The following is an 18,118-nucleotide window of genomic DNA, read 5'->3' as shown; positions in this document are numbered from 1 at the left end:
CCTTTACGTTTGGTATGAACTTATAATGACATATTTTCGAGAGACTCGGTCGTAAGACATTAACATACCTATCCAGAAATTTCCCAGCAGATCCCCAAAACCATTCTTGTAATAATTCCAGTCCCGATAGAAATCCACATCACCACTCGTTCTTCTCTGTATCACCTGTATTGATTAATTACAATACAGTCAGTATAGGATATTTTCAACATATATAACGACTCTTCACAATGTCATGTCTATAAGAAATGTGAAATTAATTAAAGAGGCTATAAGACTCTTTCATATATGGGTATGAAGGATAGGGATATTCTAACCGAGGGTCACAAAATGTAGTAAAACCCGAGGCTTGCCGAGAGTTTTGCCACATTTTGTGATTCCGAGGGTAGAATATCCCTATCCTTCATATACACTTATGAAAGAGTATTTTTCTTTCATACCTCGACGTTTTATTGCAATTTTACAACTATAGTATCCCGGCATTTTGAAATAAATTCGAAGAAATCCACGGCTTTAAGTCAATTTTTCATATATGAAATATTACGTGATATTTTCAACAAAAACTCCGTTGTTTGCATCTTTCATATGAAAACCAATTTTACCGAGGAAATAGAAATTTGTTGACGCCGTGACGTCACGAGGCTTTGCATGGGTAGCCATGCAATACAGCCTCAGGCGACATGAGTGTATTGCCCTAGACCAGCCAGCATTACAACCGTAGGTATGAAAGAAAATTATTATAACCTGTCTCTTATCAATAAAATTTAAAACTACCTGTTAAAGATACTTCATCGCCGACAGAGCATAAACAATATTCATCATTTGGGCAATAATGTTTAATTGTGTGTATATTTATGTTTGATTTACACAAAAATACATTTTGAAATACTATGAGGCAATTCTGTATTTGCATATTACAGAGTTATCTGCCCTTGCGAGTAGGTACTGGATGTGACGTCATGTGTTTACAAGCGTAATGTCATAATTTTCGGAGAAAACAACGTGAATTGCGCTCACATATTGATACCTTCCCGCAAGGGAGCTAATTCTGTAATTTGCAAAGACGGAATAGAGCGCTCTCAAAATGAAAACTGTTGGTTCAACCTTGTTATAGACTACATGATGGCTGGTTATTTACGTGGGAATGTTTTCCTCAGATTTCGCGGGATATTGCTATAATCGCGAAAATTTTATTCATAAAATGTTGAGAAATGGTTGAGTTAACCCTGAAATCCAGATCGCGAAAAATATAAACCGCTAAAATTTAACTTTTTTCGTTTTCAGTTGATATCGCGGAAGATTTGACCGGCTTAATTAATCGGTTCACGATATTACACTCTTTGATGGTACGTTGTGCCGGAATGTTCATCATTTCGAATTCTAAAAGGAATTCTCCTTTACTTGTCAATAGGCATATTCATACTATTTAAACGCCTGTCTGTCGATCAAGAAATTTTCTTCATGATATAATTAACCTGAAGTCAAAGAAGTGATTTTTCGGGAAGAACACTTACAATCCAAGGCCCATCTTCGTTCTCTACATCTACGAAAACATCCATGATTTGTCCTTGTATTGCTGCATAGCTGTAAACACCGCTGGTTGCTTGATTATAGGAAATAAACAAATAAAAAAGTGATTACAAAACAAATGATGGGGCCGGTTAAGGCCGCCAACGCCAAGCACGTTAAACAAATGAACTACATAACCACTGAGGAGGTGATAAAATGATTTTTAGGCAAGACAATTCACCTAATGAGGTAAAACACACTACTGTCAGAGCGATTTGAGCAGTTCTAGCCAAAAGTTGCATTACTTTACGAGCAAGGAACAGGGTTCGGCATACAAGAAGTTCGACCACAGTGTGTGTAATGGCGGACAGCGAGCAAGTTTGAATATTTCACACACATGTCACCACCATAGGCGTTTCAGGCATATCACAGTAAAACTGACTGATCTAATTTCCATTAGAACTTGTTTTTATCTGATATATATACAAATTTTAATGTTCTCTTAGACTGAATTGTCCCTTTAAGATGTCCCGACTCACACGTATCTAAGAGAACATGCTGACTTTTGTTGAATAAAATTATTTTTGCGGAAAACATTACATTACATTATCACAAGCCCTTCACATCAACGTTGAGAACACGAAAGCGATGTGGGGCAGTTGTCAGGTTTTCTCTTGGTATTCTGGCTTTTCTCAATAAAATCGGTGGCATTTATCTGCGCATCATCAACTATTCAGGCTTTCCTCTACCTCGTTAACCTAGCACGTCCTTAATCACCATTGCTGTAATTTGGACATTACTATTTGTGCACTGTGGAACATCCATAAACCGTTCATGCATGGTACATGGCTATTAATTTAGTCGGTTTAGAAAGGGTTTAGTTTCATATATTTGGCTGGTGAGAACTATTTAATTTGAACATGTATAAATTCTACATTCATTATATTACCGAATTGAAGAATTGGTAATAGATCAATACTTACGAACAATCTTTGAGGAATACACCGTGGAAGAATTAGATATGTCCCCATCTGTCACCTCGAGGAGTAACATGGAATAGGTCTCACATCTTTTATCGTCCCTCGTGTATGAAAACGACAAACATCCGTCTTCATTCATGCACTGTTCTGCGCACATCGCTCGACTTTTGATTCCGGTATGAGAACTGAGTGTATTCGAACTGAGGTCCGGTTGCCTTACTCTATGTACTGTTTTGAACCTATTACTTTTACACGCGTTTTCTGCCGACATTACACCATTCAGAATCGTGAAAAGAAGAGCGAAACCACTAAATATATTTTCTGTTTTCCGACCCATCTTCTCCAATTTAAATATCTGTCCTAATAGTCTCGGTTCATCTTCTAATGACGTCTCACACAATCGATTTGGCTGTATCTTAACTAAGCCGTGTAGGCCATGGGCTAGGAGGGTCCCACATGCACCCCCCCCCCCCCAAACCTCCGAACCAATATTTTTCTGAACCCTTATGACCCACTGATCACAAATCCAAATGTTAACATTGCATAAGTTGGGATGAACTTCCGGTTATGACGTCATCAAGATGGCCGCCATCTCGAATTTCACTAAAAATTGAAAAAATAGTCATAACATTAACATTTTTCAACCGAAGTAGACAAATGAGGTATCAAAATGACCACATTAGAACAACAAATACATATCAGGACCAAAAAATCCAATATGTGTAGTGATTTCTACGCAGGAAATGAAAAAATCGGATTTAAAGCTCAAAAATGGTGATTTTTCAGCAAATTTTTCATATTTTGTTTGACGCATCAAAAATGTTTCCCAACAACAATCTATTATTTCTAATAAGTTTTTTTGACCACTTATCAATCAGTTTAAACAACAACAACAACAAAAACCAATGTTAACATTGTATATAGGTTCCGGTTATGACGTCATCAAGATGGCCACCATCTCGAATTTCACTAAAAAACGAAGAATAGTCCTAACACTGATATTTTTCAACTAAAGTAGACAAATGTGGTATCAAAATGACCACAATAGAACGACAAATACATATCAGGACCAAATAATCGAATATGTGTAGTGATTTGTACGGAAGAAATAAAAAAAATAATCTTTTAAGCTCAAAAATGATGATTTTTTCAGCAAATTTTTCATACTTGGCTTGACGCAGCAGAAATGTTTCCCAACAACAAATTATTACTCGTAATCAGTTATTTAAACTCCTATCAATCAGTAAATTAAAAAACAACATCAAAAATATATAGAAATGCAAAAAAAGAATTATTGTGTATATCCTCAATTTTGTAGATTAGCATCGTCTCAAAAATAACACAACACCTACTGATAGCGTAACAAATGTAACCTAAGCTAAGCCGGTGTTTCCGTTAATATCATTAACAGTTCCCAAAGCGTTTGTGTCTTTGAAAATGAGCACATTCATTGTTTATTTCCTATGCATAGCATAAGCAAAATGTCAGATGGTTACTACAATGTCACTAAATAATATGTCTTTCACTGGTTCTCAATGATAACCATTATCATTGTGCGTGCTTTCTCGCCTCACTGACCTATCCACTGAAGAGACTCGGCATATCTGGTAGCTGGTACATGCAGTCCGAATCAGAGTACTCGAGATATCAGTATCCAATTCGTCGAAAGCCAGATCGACGTTTTCGATGTCGATGAGCTCATGTGACACTGCATTACCAGTGCTGTTCTAGCCTTTTATGACCCATCCATGACCAGAGTTCATATCAGAAACAACAGGTTCAGGGATGTGGGATCTCTTTCAGATTCTAACATATCGTATGTATATGCTGTTTCAGACTTCTCCGGCATAATGGAAATTACACCAAATGTTCTCCTTAGCACATAACTCCATAATTTGTATGAAGTACTATTTCATCAATCTTGTGGACCCTCGTGCAACCATAAATGGCACAGGTGATATCATTGAGGTCATTAATGAGGGCATAAATGTTAAATGTTTTTCATTGGTCTGACTTTCCCCGCTCCGTGTAAGGTGCTGGTTGTGTCACATCTGGTATATGCGCAAAGAGACCATTGAAGACTCTCCAGTAAAAAGTTCTCTAAAGTGCTTTCCAGACTTGGCAAAGAGTGAAACTTCACTACTGCAGACCTCATTTATGACCTCAAAGAATCCGCCTGTGCCACCTATGGTCACTGAGGTTCACAAGAATGAGGAATTGTGCTTCATACGAATTAAGGAGAACCAACTCAACCCTCCGCAGATGTTGATCTGGTGTCTTTTCCATCATGCCGGGGAAGTCTGGAACATAATATAAGATATGTGAATCTAGGTGAAACTAGGTTGGAAACAGGAAGAGCTCCCACATCCCTGAAACCGATGTTTCTGATCTTAACTCTGACCATGGACAGTTGACAAGTTAGAACCACGATGGTAACCCGGTAATGTAATGTCACATCAGGTCACCGAGGTCGAAGACGACACTCTGGCGAGAAAGCACGCACAACGAAAATGATTAGCATTAAGAACTAGTGAAAGAAATATGTGACACTGTAGTAACCATCTTATATTTCCTTGCGTTATACACAGGAAATAAACAATGGATGTGCTCATTCTAAAAGACACCATATGTTTCGAAAAGTGTCATGGTATTTACGGAACTTTAATTTGATACCCTATAGCTATTAGTTAGCGTTTTGCTGTAATAATTCAGTTTGAGAGGCTACTAGTCTACACAATTTCGAACATGAAAATGGATTATTTTGAAGTCCCACTTAGATATTCAGCCAACTTTAAATTCAAATTTGTTAAGATATAAATCGTCAATAGCCAATGTTATATTCAGGAAATTCCAAGACACCAGGAAACTGTAGTGTTAGCGGTTTGGAAAAAATAACAATCATATGCCGCATCTGGTGATGTTTTGTAAACCAAATGATGGTATTACAATTCTCTTTTGCATTTCTATATATTTTTGTTGTTGTTGTTTTAACAGATTGATAAGAGGTAAAATAAACTGATTGTGAAATAATAATTTGTTGTTGGGAAACAATTTTGCTGCGTCAAGCCAAATATGAAATAAATGCTGAAAAATTACCATTTTTGAGCTTAAAATATTATTTTTTTTTCATTTCCTGCGTTCAAATCACTACATATATATTGGATTATTTGGTCCTGACATGTATTTGTTGTTCTATTGTGGTCATTTTGATACCTCATTTGTCTACTCCAGTTGAAAAATGTCAATGTTATGACTATTTTTTATTTTTCAGTGAAATTCGAGATGGTGGCCATCTTGATGACGTCATAACCGGAACTTATATGATGTTAACATTGGTTTTGGTTGTTTTTGTTGCTTAAATTGATTGACAAGTGGTCAAAAAACTTATAAGAAATAATAGATTGCTGTTGGGAAACATTTTTGCTGCGTGTCAAACAAAATATGAAAAATTTGCTGAAAAAATCACCATTTTTGAGCTTTAAATCCGATTTTTTCATTTCCTGCATAAAAATCACCCCATATATTGGATTTTTTGGTCCTGATATGTATTTGTTGTTCTATTGTGGTCATTTTGATACCTCATTTGTCTACTTCGGTTGAAAAATGTTAATGTTATGACTATTTTTCAATTTTTAGTGAAATTCGAGATGGCGGCCATCTTGATGACGTCATAACCGGAAGTTCATCCCAACTTATGCAATGTTAACATTTGGATTTGTGATCAGTGGGTCATAAGGGTTCAGAAAAATATTGGTTTGGAGGTTTGGGGGGGGGGGGGCATGTGGGACCCTCCTAGCCCATGGCCTAGTGGCTGTGTCTGTTCGAGAATGACAGGACTAATAAAAGTTTAATGCATTCCTTAAAGTTATATGTGTCGTATTTTTCATACTCACGAATCAAGATAAGCTTTTAATATGTTATTCATCACCAAAAGTTATAACATTTTGAAAATTACAGTACGTTCAATGCATTGGTTTTAATTTCACAACTATATATAAGAGCAGAAAATGATTTTTAGCAGTACTACCTAAAATCATTATATGTACATCTATAGTACAGCGAAATGAGTACCTACGGTCAGACCATGAAGCCAAATTGTGGTCTACAATTTCATTTCACATTTTTTCAATGTTATTAGTAATTATAAAGTGATTTCTGCAGGAAAGTTTCCATCTAAATATGCATAAGGCATAAAAATCAACAATTTTCCAGTACATGATTTCTGTCTTGTAGCTAATGTTTATAAGGCATTTGAAGCCATTTTAATGATTTTCACGGCTTAATTAATCAAACCTTATGATTTTCAATAGATTAACGAAGAAAAATCAACATGCCAAATTTCGCCCAGTTACGGCACATATAACTTTAAGTAGTCATTGGCTGTACAGTCATATATAGTACAGTCTTCATAAACAATTCACTTGTAACAAAGACAGATATAAAGATATCACGGTTATTACTGTGAACGAACTGATTTTGTGTGCGTTTAAATTTCGCGTTTTTCGAGGGCAATAAAAAAAATTGATCTCCACGAATATGATCTTAGCGGAAGTAAAAGCACCATATACCAACTCTAAGTCGCGAAAATTTGATCACCATGAACAGGTAGTTACATTTATAGACATGTAAAGCGTAATTTAGTCACCGCGAATGTTTATAACATTTTTTCCAGAATGAGATATCATAAGACTCTACATGGGTATCAAAGATAGGGTTATTCTAACCGAGGGTCAAAAAATGTAAATGTTACAACATATTGTGATACCGAGGGTAGAATATCCCTATCCTTCATATCCCCACATAAATGAGTATTTTTCTCTCATACCTCAACGTTTTATTGTAATTTTACTACAAAGATTATTCATCATTTTGAAATAAATTCGAAAAAAACGCCGCCACTGCAAGTCAATTCTCCATACATGAAAATTGCGTGATTTTTTCAACGCAAATTTCGTTTTTGAAATCTTTTAAAGTTAATTCAGTCTAGTTTCTGAAAAGTTATAATTGTACCGAGAAAAGAGTAATCTTGTTAACGCTGAAACATCACGAGGCTTAGGTAGCCATACAATAAAGCCTCAGGCGACATGAGTGTATTGTCCTAGACCAGCGAGTAGTTTACCGGAAGGTGTAAGATAAACCGCTTTATTGTGAAAGATCATGTGGTATTCAATATTGAACGATCTGAACACAGCATGTACAGTAAAATAAATATCGTTTTGGTGGTATTTTTGTGTTTGTTTTTTTTTTTTTTTTTTTTTTTTTTTTTAATAAATACAAACAAAATATATAATATTTATGTGTATCTTTACTATTAATTATCATTTTTGATTGTTGCAGCATGAATGTGTTGCATTAGATTTTTTTTCCATTAAATTTTGTTTAAAGTTTGGAAATTCCAATTCATTTATTTCTCTATTTACAGTAATTAATGTACAATGTTGCAAGGGCAACTACTATTTTGATTACAGTATGAATGCCAATTGGACAGCGGCGTTGAGTTTGTCGCTGTTCTTACTTCTTTAATTGCCAATTGAAAGCAGTTCAATACACTTATATTTACATTTTGAATACAATCTCACTATTTAATCTTACCAAATGCTTTTGGCTTTAATCAATACATTGTTTTGACGTCATTACCATTGTGATGTCACTTGCTGTGCAACGATCACGGAAAATGGCTGTTGAAATATCTGTTTCATCTTTGAGGATATTCGTTATAGATGCGAAATCTCTGAGAATATTATCATAAAATTGTTATCAAAATGAAAATATAAGCATTGAACTCCATTCATTTGGCAATTACAACAGTATAATTGCCAAAACAGCAGAATGAATAATGTAGCGCGCTAGGTAACTATACCTCAGTAGTAAGTGAAAAAGTAGACTTTGTCTCAACAATACCTCAATCTATGGCGACAGATGGCATCACAGGTATGTTAAGTAAGTTAATGAAAAGATGTGTGTATGTTTATGATACAATTTTCTTATTGATAATCATCTGTTATTGATGTTAAGACATCTGCTGTGCGGTTTTAAAAATAGTAAGATGAAATCTAAAGAGTATCATTAACGAGACAAGAAGATGGAATAGTTGTTATCAAAGTATTGTTATCAAAACGGACATTCTACGGTCTGGAGTACCAACTACTACACTACATAGCTGACATACATGCGCGATAAACCAAGACCAATATATCATTGGTAAAAATCATGATAAAATATCAGATTGTGCAACAACTTTCGGTCATAGAAAACGCACCGTGTGTTTGTGTGCGTTATCTTTCTATCCGCACTATCAAAGCATGCGAGAGTGGCCAACTGTTGGACTCTGGAATTTTTTATAACACTGTCCAGGGATGGATATAATGTTATAGTAACCCCTGGAGTATCGAGGATGAAGCTGGCGATAAAACCTCATTTTTCTAATGGGTTTTTTTTCTGAGGCGAAATCATGCCTGCTTGTAAATGACAACAAACAAATATTTTAAGGAAAAATGCAATTTATTTATAGTGATTTAACATCCACACAAGCAAAACAAACACTGGATTTTTTTCTTTTTCTTTTCTACCTTAACATAGCTTTTGTCGAAAAACAAATCGCTAATTTGTCAAACAAACGTATTTTGGATAATTAAAAAATGTACAGCATGATAAATATAACTCATTTTCAGAAAAAAAAAATCTGGTTCACTTATCGCCCATTTGAGCTATATCAATCATTTCAACTGCATGTAATTGGATATAAATAGTGTTCTGTTTTTGTATATTACAGACTAAATAGTATGACAAGAAATCACAAGTCTGATACACTACTCCTCCACAAACAATAATAATAAACTAACATTCTATGTAGTAACGGAGCAATACATGTCCTCTGTAGATCCCAGTAAGTTAGCTCAGTGACCTTGACCTCTTTTATGACCTCTGTATTTTACCTATTGACCCCTTTATTCAATCCCAGACAGGCAGGGGAGCCTGCTCCACGCTTTTAGAATTTATGAATGCTACAGGCTACATGTACATCTTTCTTCATATGATGTATCATAACATTGAACATAAATTGAAATAAATAGGTTACAACAATATGCAATATATAAAATATATTTCAAGTTTGGCAAATAAGATCCTTCCATAAAATTATGTATACATGTACGTGTATATATTCAGTAGGAACAGCACATCTTTAAATAGATTTTAAAATATAATGCAGCTCATCTTACCACAAATGGACCATCGATAACGCAGGGTAACTATAACGATGATATAGTCAAGATGTGAATATATCGACAGTGAAAGTAGCCCCTGGAGTATCATGGATGCCAAAACAATGGGACTGATGGAACAGTTCTTTCCACACTATTTAATATCAAATGAGGACCTACGTTGTATGCAAAACGACAAATATGGTATAAGATATATAGTACGACATATCTCACTGTACAAGACGCACTATTACGCCTAAACAAAGGGTTATCCCAAGGTTGTTTGGAAAAAATAGATACTTGTCCAGTACAGGGCAAACTTCGCCAAAATATTTCCTTAATGCTTAAATATCATTATCTCCTTGATAATAATAGCATCCTTGGAAACCCAGTTTCTAACTGTTTATACACTGGGTCATAAGACATGGGTTGTTTCTGTCGAATTGGATGGAGTGCTGAACGTAAATCTGTTACGCCGTACGGGTAGTTTCCATGGGTCTTTCATTGTTCTTATAGTTTGAATATCTGGCATATTATGGCACTACAGTGATATCTTAATTTTGTACTTGAAGCACATGCAATCAGGGACCTCAAGCTATATCTGGATATAAAAATGATATTTTTAAGACTATTTCTTATTTTTTCATTTTGTCATTTTTTATATCAATTTGTTTCAATTAAAATGAAAAACAAAAGTTACAGTCGCATTATTTTACATAAATACCATGGTAGCAAAATAGTTTCATTTCCTACAAAAGTTTCACCACTACAGTACTTTACTAGCCAATGGGATTCAGTTCGATACTCTCCCTGCAAAATATATGTTGATGCTTGTAAAAGCACAACATTTCAGACTTTATCTATTGAATCATCATCTTGGATTTTTTCAAAGGTGTGAACCTTGAAGGAAAAGCATTCCACACCATTGCTTTGGCATCATTTGCTCCATTGTCCTTCTTATACAATCCGTTCAGGTTGCAAGTGTGACAGTCTCTGTACCACCAACCACCATAATTCCTCGTAGCACAGTTGACATCACCACGAACATCATGATCTCTGTCCCTGGTGGTGAAGTCGTAACCATTATGAAAATCCATGGCGTCATCTAAAGGTGAACATTAAAAGTTTATTAAGTCATAAATTACTAATGACTAAACATGGGGTTTATTTTTACGATTTACGCAATCCATGTCAATTTTCGAACGTTTATCAACGCGAATTTATCACCGTTTGCACATGTATATTGGAAGGAACTTTCATTCATTCAATTTCTAAATCCGGGAATGCTATTTTTGGCGATTGCACTTTGAAATGGAAATCGCGAAACTAAGTGACCGTGAAAAAATGTTGATTTACAGCATTAAACAGTAACTCAATTCCATCTGGTTGCCTTTTTATAGTAAAACTGCAAGCAAGAGGGAATAAATGAAAAATATAATTCAAGCTAATGAGGATATACAACAATCAGTGGACTTACATGTAACATTGCCAGTAAATCCCGTCACTGTAAGTTTATAATTGTATCGTTCGTCTGCCACCTTGAATGTTGAGTACTGGGCATACCCCTTTAACCCATCCCACGTCTCTAATTCCACACGTAGGATGTTCATGGAGCGTGTCAGAAGGTGAAGTTTGTCGTTGCCTACAATTATTTTAAGTATTTACTATTTAGTTTAATTTCGATCCGCATGTTTAATAGACGTTTGCATAATACACTGACACATTACGTCATATACGTTAACTGATTCTGATATCTGTTTTAGTGGTCTCCCTTTTATCGATTACTCAACCTGCTTACATGGTTAGGTTTTTTTATATTATTATTTTTTTATATTTTCACTATTTGAGCGGAATACCCCTTTTGTACCGTTCGGCGAAGGGCAAAACATTTGCGCAAAGATTTGTACGTGTGACCATGGTAACGGATCAGTTTTGACCACTGATATCGTGTTATCATGATGTGTTTTACTTTATCATTACATCGAATTCGAGATACCAATACGATGTAGATAAAGTACGATTTTCCGTCGAGTAGTCCCATTTTCCGATGATTGTGACGTCATGTATTTTCGTGTTTGTGTGACGTCACAGGTAGGTAGGACTAATGAATGGTTAATCGTACTTTACCCAGGTCGTTTTGGCATCTGGAAACTTCCTTATTCTAAGATACATTACTTTGTAACGTTATCTTTAAAGATATAATACCAATAAGAGCTTATAATCATTCAACTGGAAACAAAACATATATTACAAGGTTGATTGACTTTCTTTTTATGTATAACCGATTGCTTTCAGGCCTGATTAGAGTACGAAAGCACTCCTGCAATTTCACGGTTTATTAACAACAGTTTACATCCAATCAAGCGTTTAGGTTTCGATAGATTGTACTGGTTAGCCCCGTCCCACCAGTTAACATAAAATCAGGACTACTTTCTTTTAATGAAATATGTATGTTTGTGGAAAATGTTTATGAAGAACTCGTCATAACGCGCGTAGCTATGGTGTCAGTCAGTGTGAAACTTTATATCTGTGAATAGAACAAACAAAAGTTAGAAAAATATTAATGGATGTCAGAAGTGAAATAGAGTTGTTGATATGCTTATCCAATTTACCATGACAACATCGATCGCTTTTCGTTCAATAGTCCATAGGAATTCTCACCTCTGAGATTTCAATCTCGTTGAAGTCTCGTTTCAATCCAGACCAAAGAAGTTTGGAAATTTTTCAAATTTTAATATCTGTAGCAATTATCATCAGCGAATTTTGTCAAAATATTGGACTTCTATTCTTTGTGGATTTGAAGAAATGGCCCATTTGGCGAATACTTTGAAAAATGTCTTTCTTTGCTTTGAGTACAGCGAGTTTGAACCATTTTTTACTTCAATAGTTTTTACTAAAATAATCACTGCGACAACAATTGTAGCTGTATCAAGCTATCTTTTGCTGTAAATATTTATTAGATCTATTTTAATTGAAATGATAACTTTTGTCATCATAATTTTACATTTTGGATAATTTCAATTTCAATTATACAAAACGATCCACTTCGTTACACATGAAAGTTGACTTCGGAACGAAACCAACCGCTTTGAGAATAGAGCTCGTTGGCTCTCTTAAAGTTTGAAATACACTTTGGAAATATGCTTGAATTGCTCTTCATTTTCCTTTTGTTAATTTTGTTTAAATTTGTATAATTGCGAGTTTACTTGCACAATTTTAGACATTTGTGCTTATAATATGATAAATCCCTTTGAGTTCAATCCATCTCTAAGACAGGTAAACTTTGAAGTGAGCATTGCTTCTAACTGCGAAAATATTCCTTGCTAAGTTACCGAGTCTATGATACTGCCTTGAAGTCCGTAGCTAGAAAAGTTGTCATGGAAACTTATGAATGATATATTTGTAGAATTCTACGACACTTTACCGCTTACTTTATGTAACAGAACCATTTCTTTGCCCGGAATATTTCTATCGAAGATTGTGTCTACATCTCATTTTAATCAAAGTTGGTATTTTTGTACAATTAGTTCGTTTTAAATATCAAATTTGATTAAAATGAATATCTCTTTCAGATATAGTAGAAAGGAATAATTTCTCTACTAAGACCTACAGAGAAAAGTCTAAATACGAAAATCAGTTTGTATTTATTCGGAACTCCCTTTGACGTTTGGTATGACCTTATAGTGATATATTTTCAAGAGAATTTCGAACGTCAGACTTTAACATACCTATCCAGAAATTTCCTAGAAGATCCCCAAAACCATTCTTGTAATCGTCCCAGTCCCGATAGAAATCATCATCACCGCTCGTTCTTCTCTGTATCACCTGTTTTAATTAATTATAATATAATTCAGTATAGGATAGTTTCAACATATATAACGACTCTGCACAATGTCATGTCTTTAAGAAACGAGAAATTAATTAAAGAGGTTATAAGACTCTTTCATATGTGGATATGAAGGATAGAGATATTCTACCCGAGGGTCACAAAATGTAGTAAAACCCGAGGCTTGCCAAGGGTTTTACAACATTTTGTGATCCCGAAGGTAGAACATATACACTTATGAAAGAGTATTTTTCTTTCATACCTCGACGTTTAATTGCAATTTTACAACTATAATATCCCGCCATTTTGAAATAAATTCGATTTTAAACTACCTGTAGAAGGTACTTCATCGCCGACATAGCATAAGCAATATTCATCATTTGGGCAATAATGTTCAATTGTGTGTATATTTATGTTTAATTGACACAAAAATACATTTTGAAATACAATGAGGCAATTCTGTATTTGCATATTACAGAGTTATCTGCCCTTGCGGGTAGGTACTGAATGTGACGTCATGTGTTTGCGAGCGTAATGTCATAATTTTCGAAGAAAACAACGTGAATTGCGCTCACACATTGATACCTACCCGCAAGGAGCTAAGTCTGTAATTTGCAAAGACGGAATAGCGCGCTCTCAAAACCCTGACCATAATTGAAAAATAGTACACATGTGTATCGTAAGTAAGAAGTCAGAATTAATGTGATGAACTAATACAAAATTGTCGTGTTTGCTTTAGCGAATACTCAGTTGTATGTGTGACAAGTTTATCATCAAAGTGATTTCAAAATGAAAACTGTTGGTTCCACCTTGCTATTGCATACATGATGGCTGATTATTTACGTGGGGATGTTTTCACATCATATTTCGCGGGATATTGCTATGATCGCGAATTTTTTTATTCATAAAATGTTGAGAAACGGTTGAATGATATACATGTGTAAACCCTGAAATCCAGATCGCGAAAAATAAAAACCGCTAAAACTTAACTTTTTTCGTTTTCAGTTGATATCGCGGAAGATTTGACCGGAGTAATTAATCGGTTCACGGTATTACACTCCTTGATGGTACGTTGTGCCGGAATGTTTATCATTTCGAATTCTAAAAGGAATTCTTCTTTATTTGTCAATAGGCATATTCATAACATTTAAATGCATGTATGTCGATCAAGAAATTCATTTCATGATATAATTAACCTAAAGTCCAAAAAGTGTTTTTTTTCTGGAAGAACACTTACAATCCAAGGTCCATCGTCGTTCTCTACATCTACGAAAACATCCATGATTTGTCCTGGTATTGCTGCATAGCTGTAAACACCGCTGGTTGCTTGATTATAGGAAATAAACAAATAAAAAAGTGATTACAAAACAAATGATGGGGCCGGTTAAGATGTCCCGACTCACACGTATCTAAGAGAACATGCTGACTTTTTTTGAATAAAATTATTTTTGCGGAAAACCTACATTACATCATCACAAGCCCTTCACATCTGCGTTGAGAACACGAAAGCGATGTGGGGCAGTTGTCAGGTTTTCTCTTGGTATTCTGGCTTTTCTCAATAAAATCGGTGGCATTTATCTGCGCATCATCAACTATTCAGGCTTTCCTCTACCTCTTTAACCTAGCACGTCCTTAATCACCATTGCTGTAATTAGGACATTACTATTTGTGCACTGTGGAACATCCATAAACCGTTCATGCACGGTACATGGCTATTAATTTAGTCGGTTTATAGAGGGTTTAGTTTCATATATTTCGACTGGTGAGAATTCGGTAGGATGCGAGAATGATTCATCGGATGTGACATTTTGCATCTTTGCAATAATTAATTGATACTGATATCAACATTAATATTTTGAACACCTGCAATATTTGATAAAAAACACGATGTTGATTTTAACCGTATGCCATAATTATATCGTTTCATTAATTATTCTACAATATTGATTTTAGCATCGGCCAACATCTGGCCTGTCGCTACATCACTAGGACACGGTAAAGGGTATTTGATTTGCTGCAAACTTGAGGAAATTAAGAAAACAAAAACATTACATAATATAAAACAAATACCAGTTCGAACAGGCCATATTCAGGACATCGATATTACATTTAAAAACGAAGTCTGGTCTACTGCCAAGTCGAATATTAAGGGAAAATTGGTAAATTAATTTCAACAAAATCTTACTGATGATATTCATCAAATTGACTTTCCTATTAAAGTTTAACATGTGTACATTCTGCATTTATTATATTACCGAACTGAAGAATTGGTAATAGATCAATACTTACGAACAATCTTTGAGGAATACACCGTGGAAGAATTAGATATGTCCCCATCTGTCACCTCGAGGAGTAACATGGAATAGGTCTCGCATCTTTTATCGTCCCTCGTGTATGAAAACGACAAACATTCGTCTTCATTCATGCACTGTTCTGCGCACATCGCTCGACTTTTGATTCTGGTATGAGAACTGAGTGTATTCGAACTGAGGTCCGATTGCCTTACTCTATGTACTGTTTTGAATCTATTACTTTTACACGCGTTTTCTGCCGACATTACAACATTCAGAATCGTAAAAAGAAGAGCTAAACCACTAAAAATATTTTCTGTTTTCCAACTCATCTTCTCCAATTTATATCACCATCCTAATATTCTCAGTTCAACTTCTAATGACGTCTCATATAATTGATTTGGCTGTGTCTTAACTAAGCCGAGTTTGTGTCCGTTCGAGAATGACAGGCCTAATATATGTTTAATGCATTCCTTAAGTAGTCATTGGCTGTACAGTCATGTATAGTACGGTCTTCATAAATAATTCACTTGTAACAAAGACGGATATAAGGATATCACGGTTATTATTGTGAACAAACTGATTTTTTGTGTGTTTAACGTTTTGCATTTTTCGAGGGCGATCAGAAATTGCTAAAATCAATCGCCGCGAAAATGATCTTAGCGCGAATTAAGTACCATATACCAACACTAAGTCGCGAAAATGTAATCACTGTGAAAAGGTAGTTACATTTTTAGACGTTTAAAGTGAAATTTAGTCGGCGCAAAAACGAGATTGTTCACAGTATATTTATAATACCGGAAAACGCTTCAAGTTTATTATATTTTTCAGAGTGAAATATAAGGGCTTATTGTGAAAATGTCTCCCGGGTGAAAATTCAATTTGATATTTTCACTCAAAATTGATCGATCAGAACACAGCATTTACCATAAAAATATCGTTTTGATGGATTTTTTTTACATATCAAACCAAAACTTTAATATTACGTGTATTGCATTATATTATCTTATTTTATTTTTCCGCAAAATTATTGCCCCTTGTGTGAAACTAAATTAGTACAAGGGAAAATCGTGACTGATTGTAATACATGTATTGGTATCGGTTGGCATAGTTTAGACCTAGACTCGTGAAAGATATCAAAGTTTTCATGTTAATCATCAAGAAACAAGGAATATCCTAAATTTATCACTTCATAGTACTTATCCGTCTACTCCTGTTTTATATGGAGAAAAAAATACCATTTGCCAGCGGTGTTTAAAGTTTAGAAATTTAGTAATTATGAACAATGATGCGAGGGCATATCAATTAAGATATCTGTCAAAAATATCGTTTAATTAAGCATAAAACTGCATTCAGTTGACAATTATGGGAGAATGAAATCAACTGGACAGCGGCAAATTTAACGAAACGCGTTGAACTTGACGCTGTCCAGTTGCCAACTGAACGCAGTTCAATATGCTTATATTAACAATTTCATTACAACCCCACTTTATATGTGAACTTACAAACGCTGTTGGCATTCATCAGTGCATTAACTGCCATGTGCTTATTCGACGTCATTACCATTGTTGTGCCAGCAACCGAGGAAAATCGCTGTTCAAATAGCTGTTCCATCTTTCAGGACAATGTATTAGTTATTCGTTAAAGATACGAAATCTTTGGAAAATTAATCATAAAATAGTTATCAAATGTAAATATAATATAAGTATTAAACTGCACTCAGTTGCAATTATGGCAGCATGCAACAAGGTAACTGTTCCACTCACAGTGTTAGGCGATGATATTAGATTTTGCCTCAATATATAACAAAAGATCCTTAAAAGTTAATGGAAACATGTGTATATACATATATTTACAATTTTCTCATCGATAATCTGCTAATGATGATAAAAACACGTTTGCTGTGCGGTTCTTTACTAATAGATCAAAAGAAAAAGAGTGTCATGCAGGAGACAACAAAGAAATTGCATAGTCAGCATGATGAAAAACAAAATTGTACAACTTTCAGTCATAGTTTTCGAAAACACGTATGATTTGGAAACCAGACGACTGTGAGTTATCTTTCTTTCCCCATTATCAAAGGGTGCGAGTGTGGGCAACTATTTGATTTCGGAAATGAAGAACACATTTTTCGTATGAAGAACTGGTTGACTATTAAGATCGTTACTTGAGAAATGTTTGTTTCATTTTGTAAGAAACGTTACTGTGCTCCAGGCGATATGAAACATTACGAGTCAAACCTGTCTGTAAAGACCATTTAATGAACATGGGATATTCCTTTTATATCAAAATGGTCCTTACACAGAAGTC

General features: G+C 34.8%; 1 protein-coding gene across 1 annotated transcript; it reads right to left on the bottom strand.

The window, feature by feature from the left end:
• Positions 1–10,129: 10,129 nt before the first annotated feature.
• On the bottom strand, positions 10,130–14,837 carry LOC138334222 (ryncolin-1-like). The gene is made up of 4 exons (XM_069282827.1): positions 14,755–14,837; positions 13,420–13,516; positions 11,169–11,333; positions 10,130–10,796 (listed from the first exon to the last, which is right to left on the bottom strand). The coding sequence occupies exons 1-4, from the start codon at positions 14,797–14,799 to the stop codon at positions 10,552–10,554; spliced, it is 552 nt and encodes a 183-aa protein (XP_069138928.1). The 5' UTR covers positions 14,800–14,837; the 3' UTR covers positions 10,130–10,551.
• Positions 14,838–18,118: the final 3,281 nt, after the last annotated feature.

The sequence above is a fragment of the Argopecten irradians genome, chromosome 11, assembly GCF_041381155.1.
Source record: "Argopecten irradians isolate NY chromosome 11, Ai_NY, whole genome shotgun sequence".
Taxonomy (NCBI): domain Eukaryota; kingdom Metazoa; phylum Mollusca; class Bivalvia; order Pectinida; family Pectinidae; genus Argopecten; species Argopecten irradians.
This window is presented reverse-complemented; position numbering and strand designations above follow the sequence as displayed.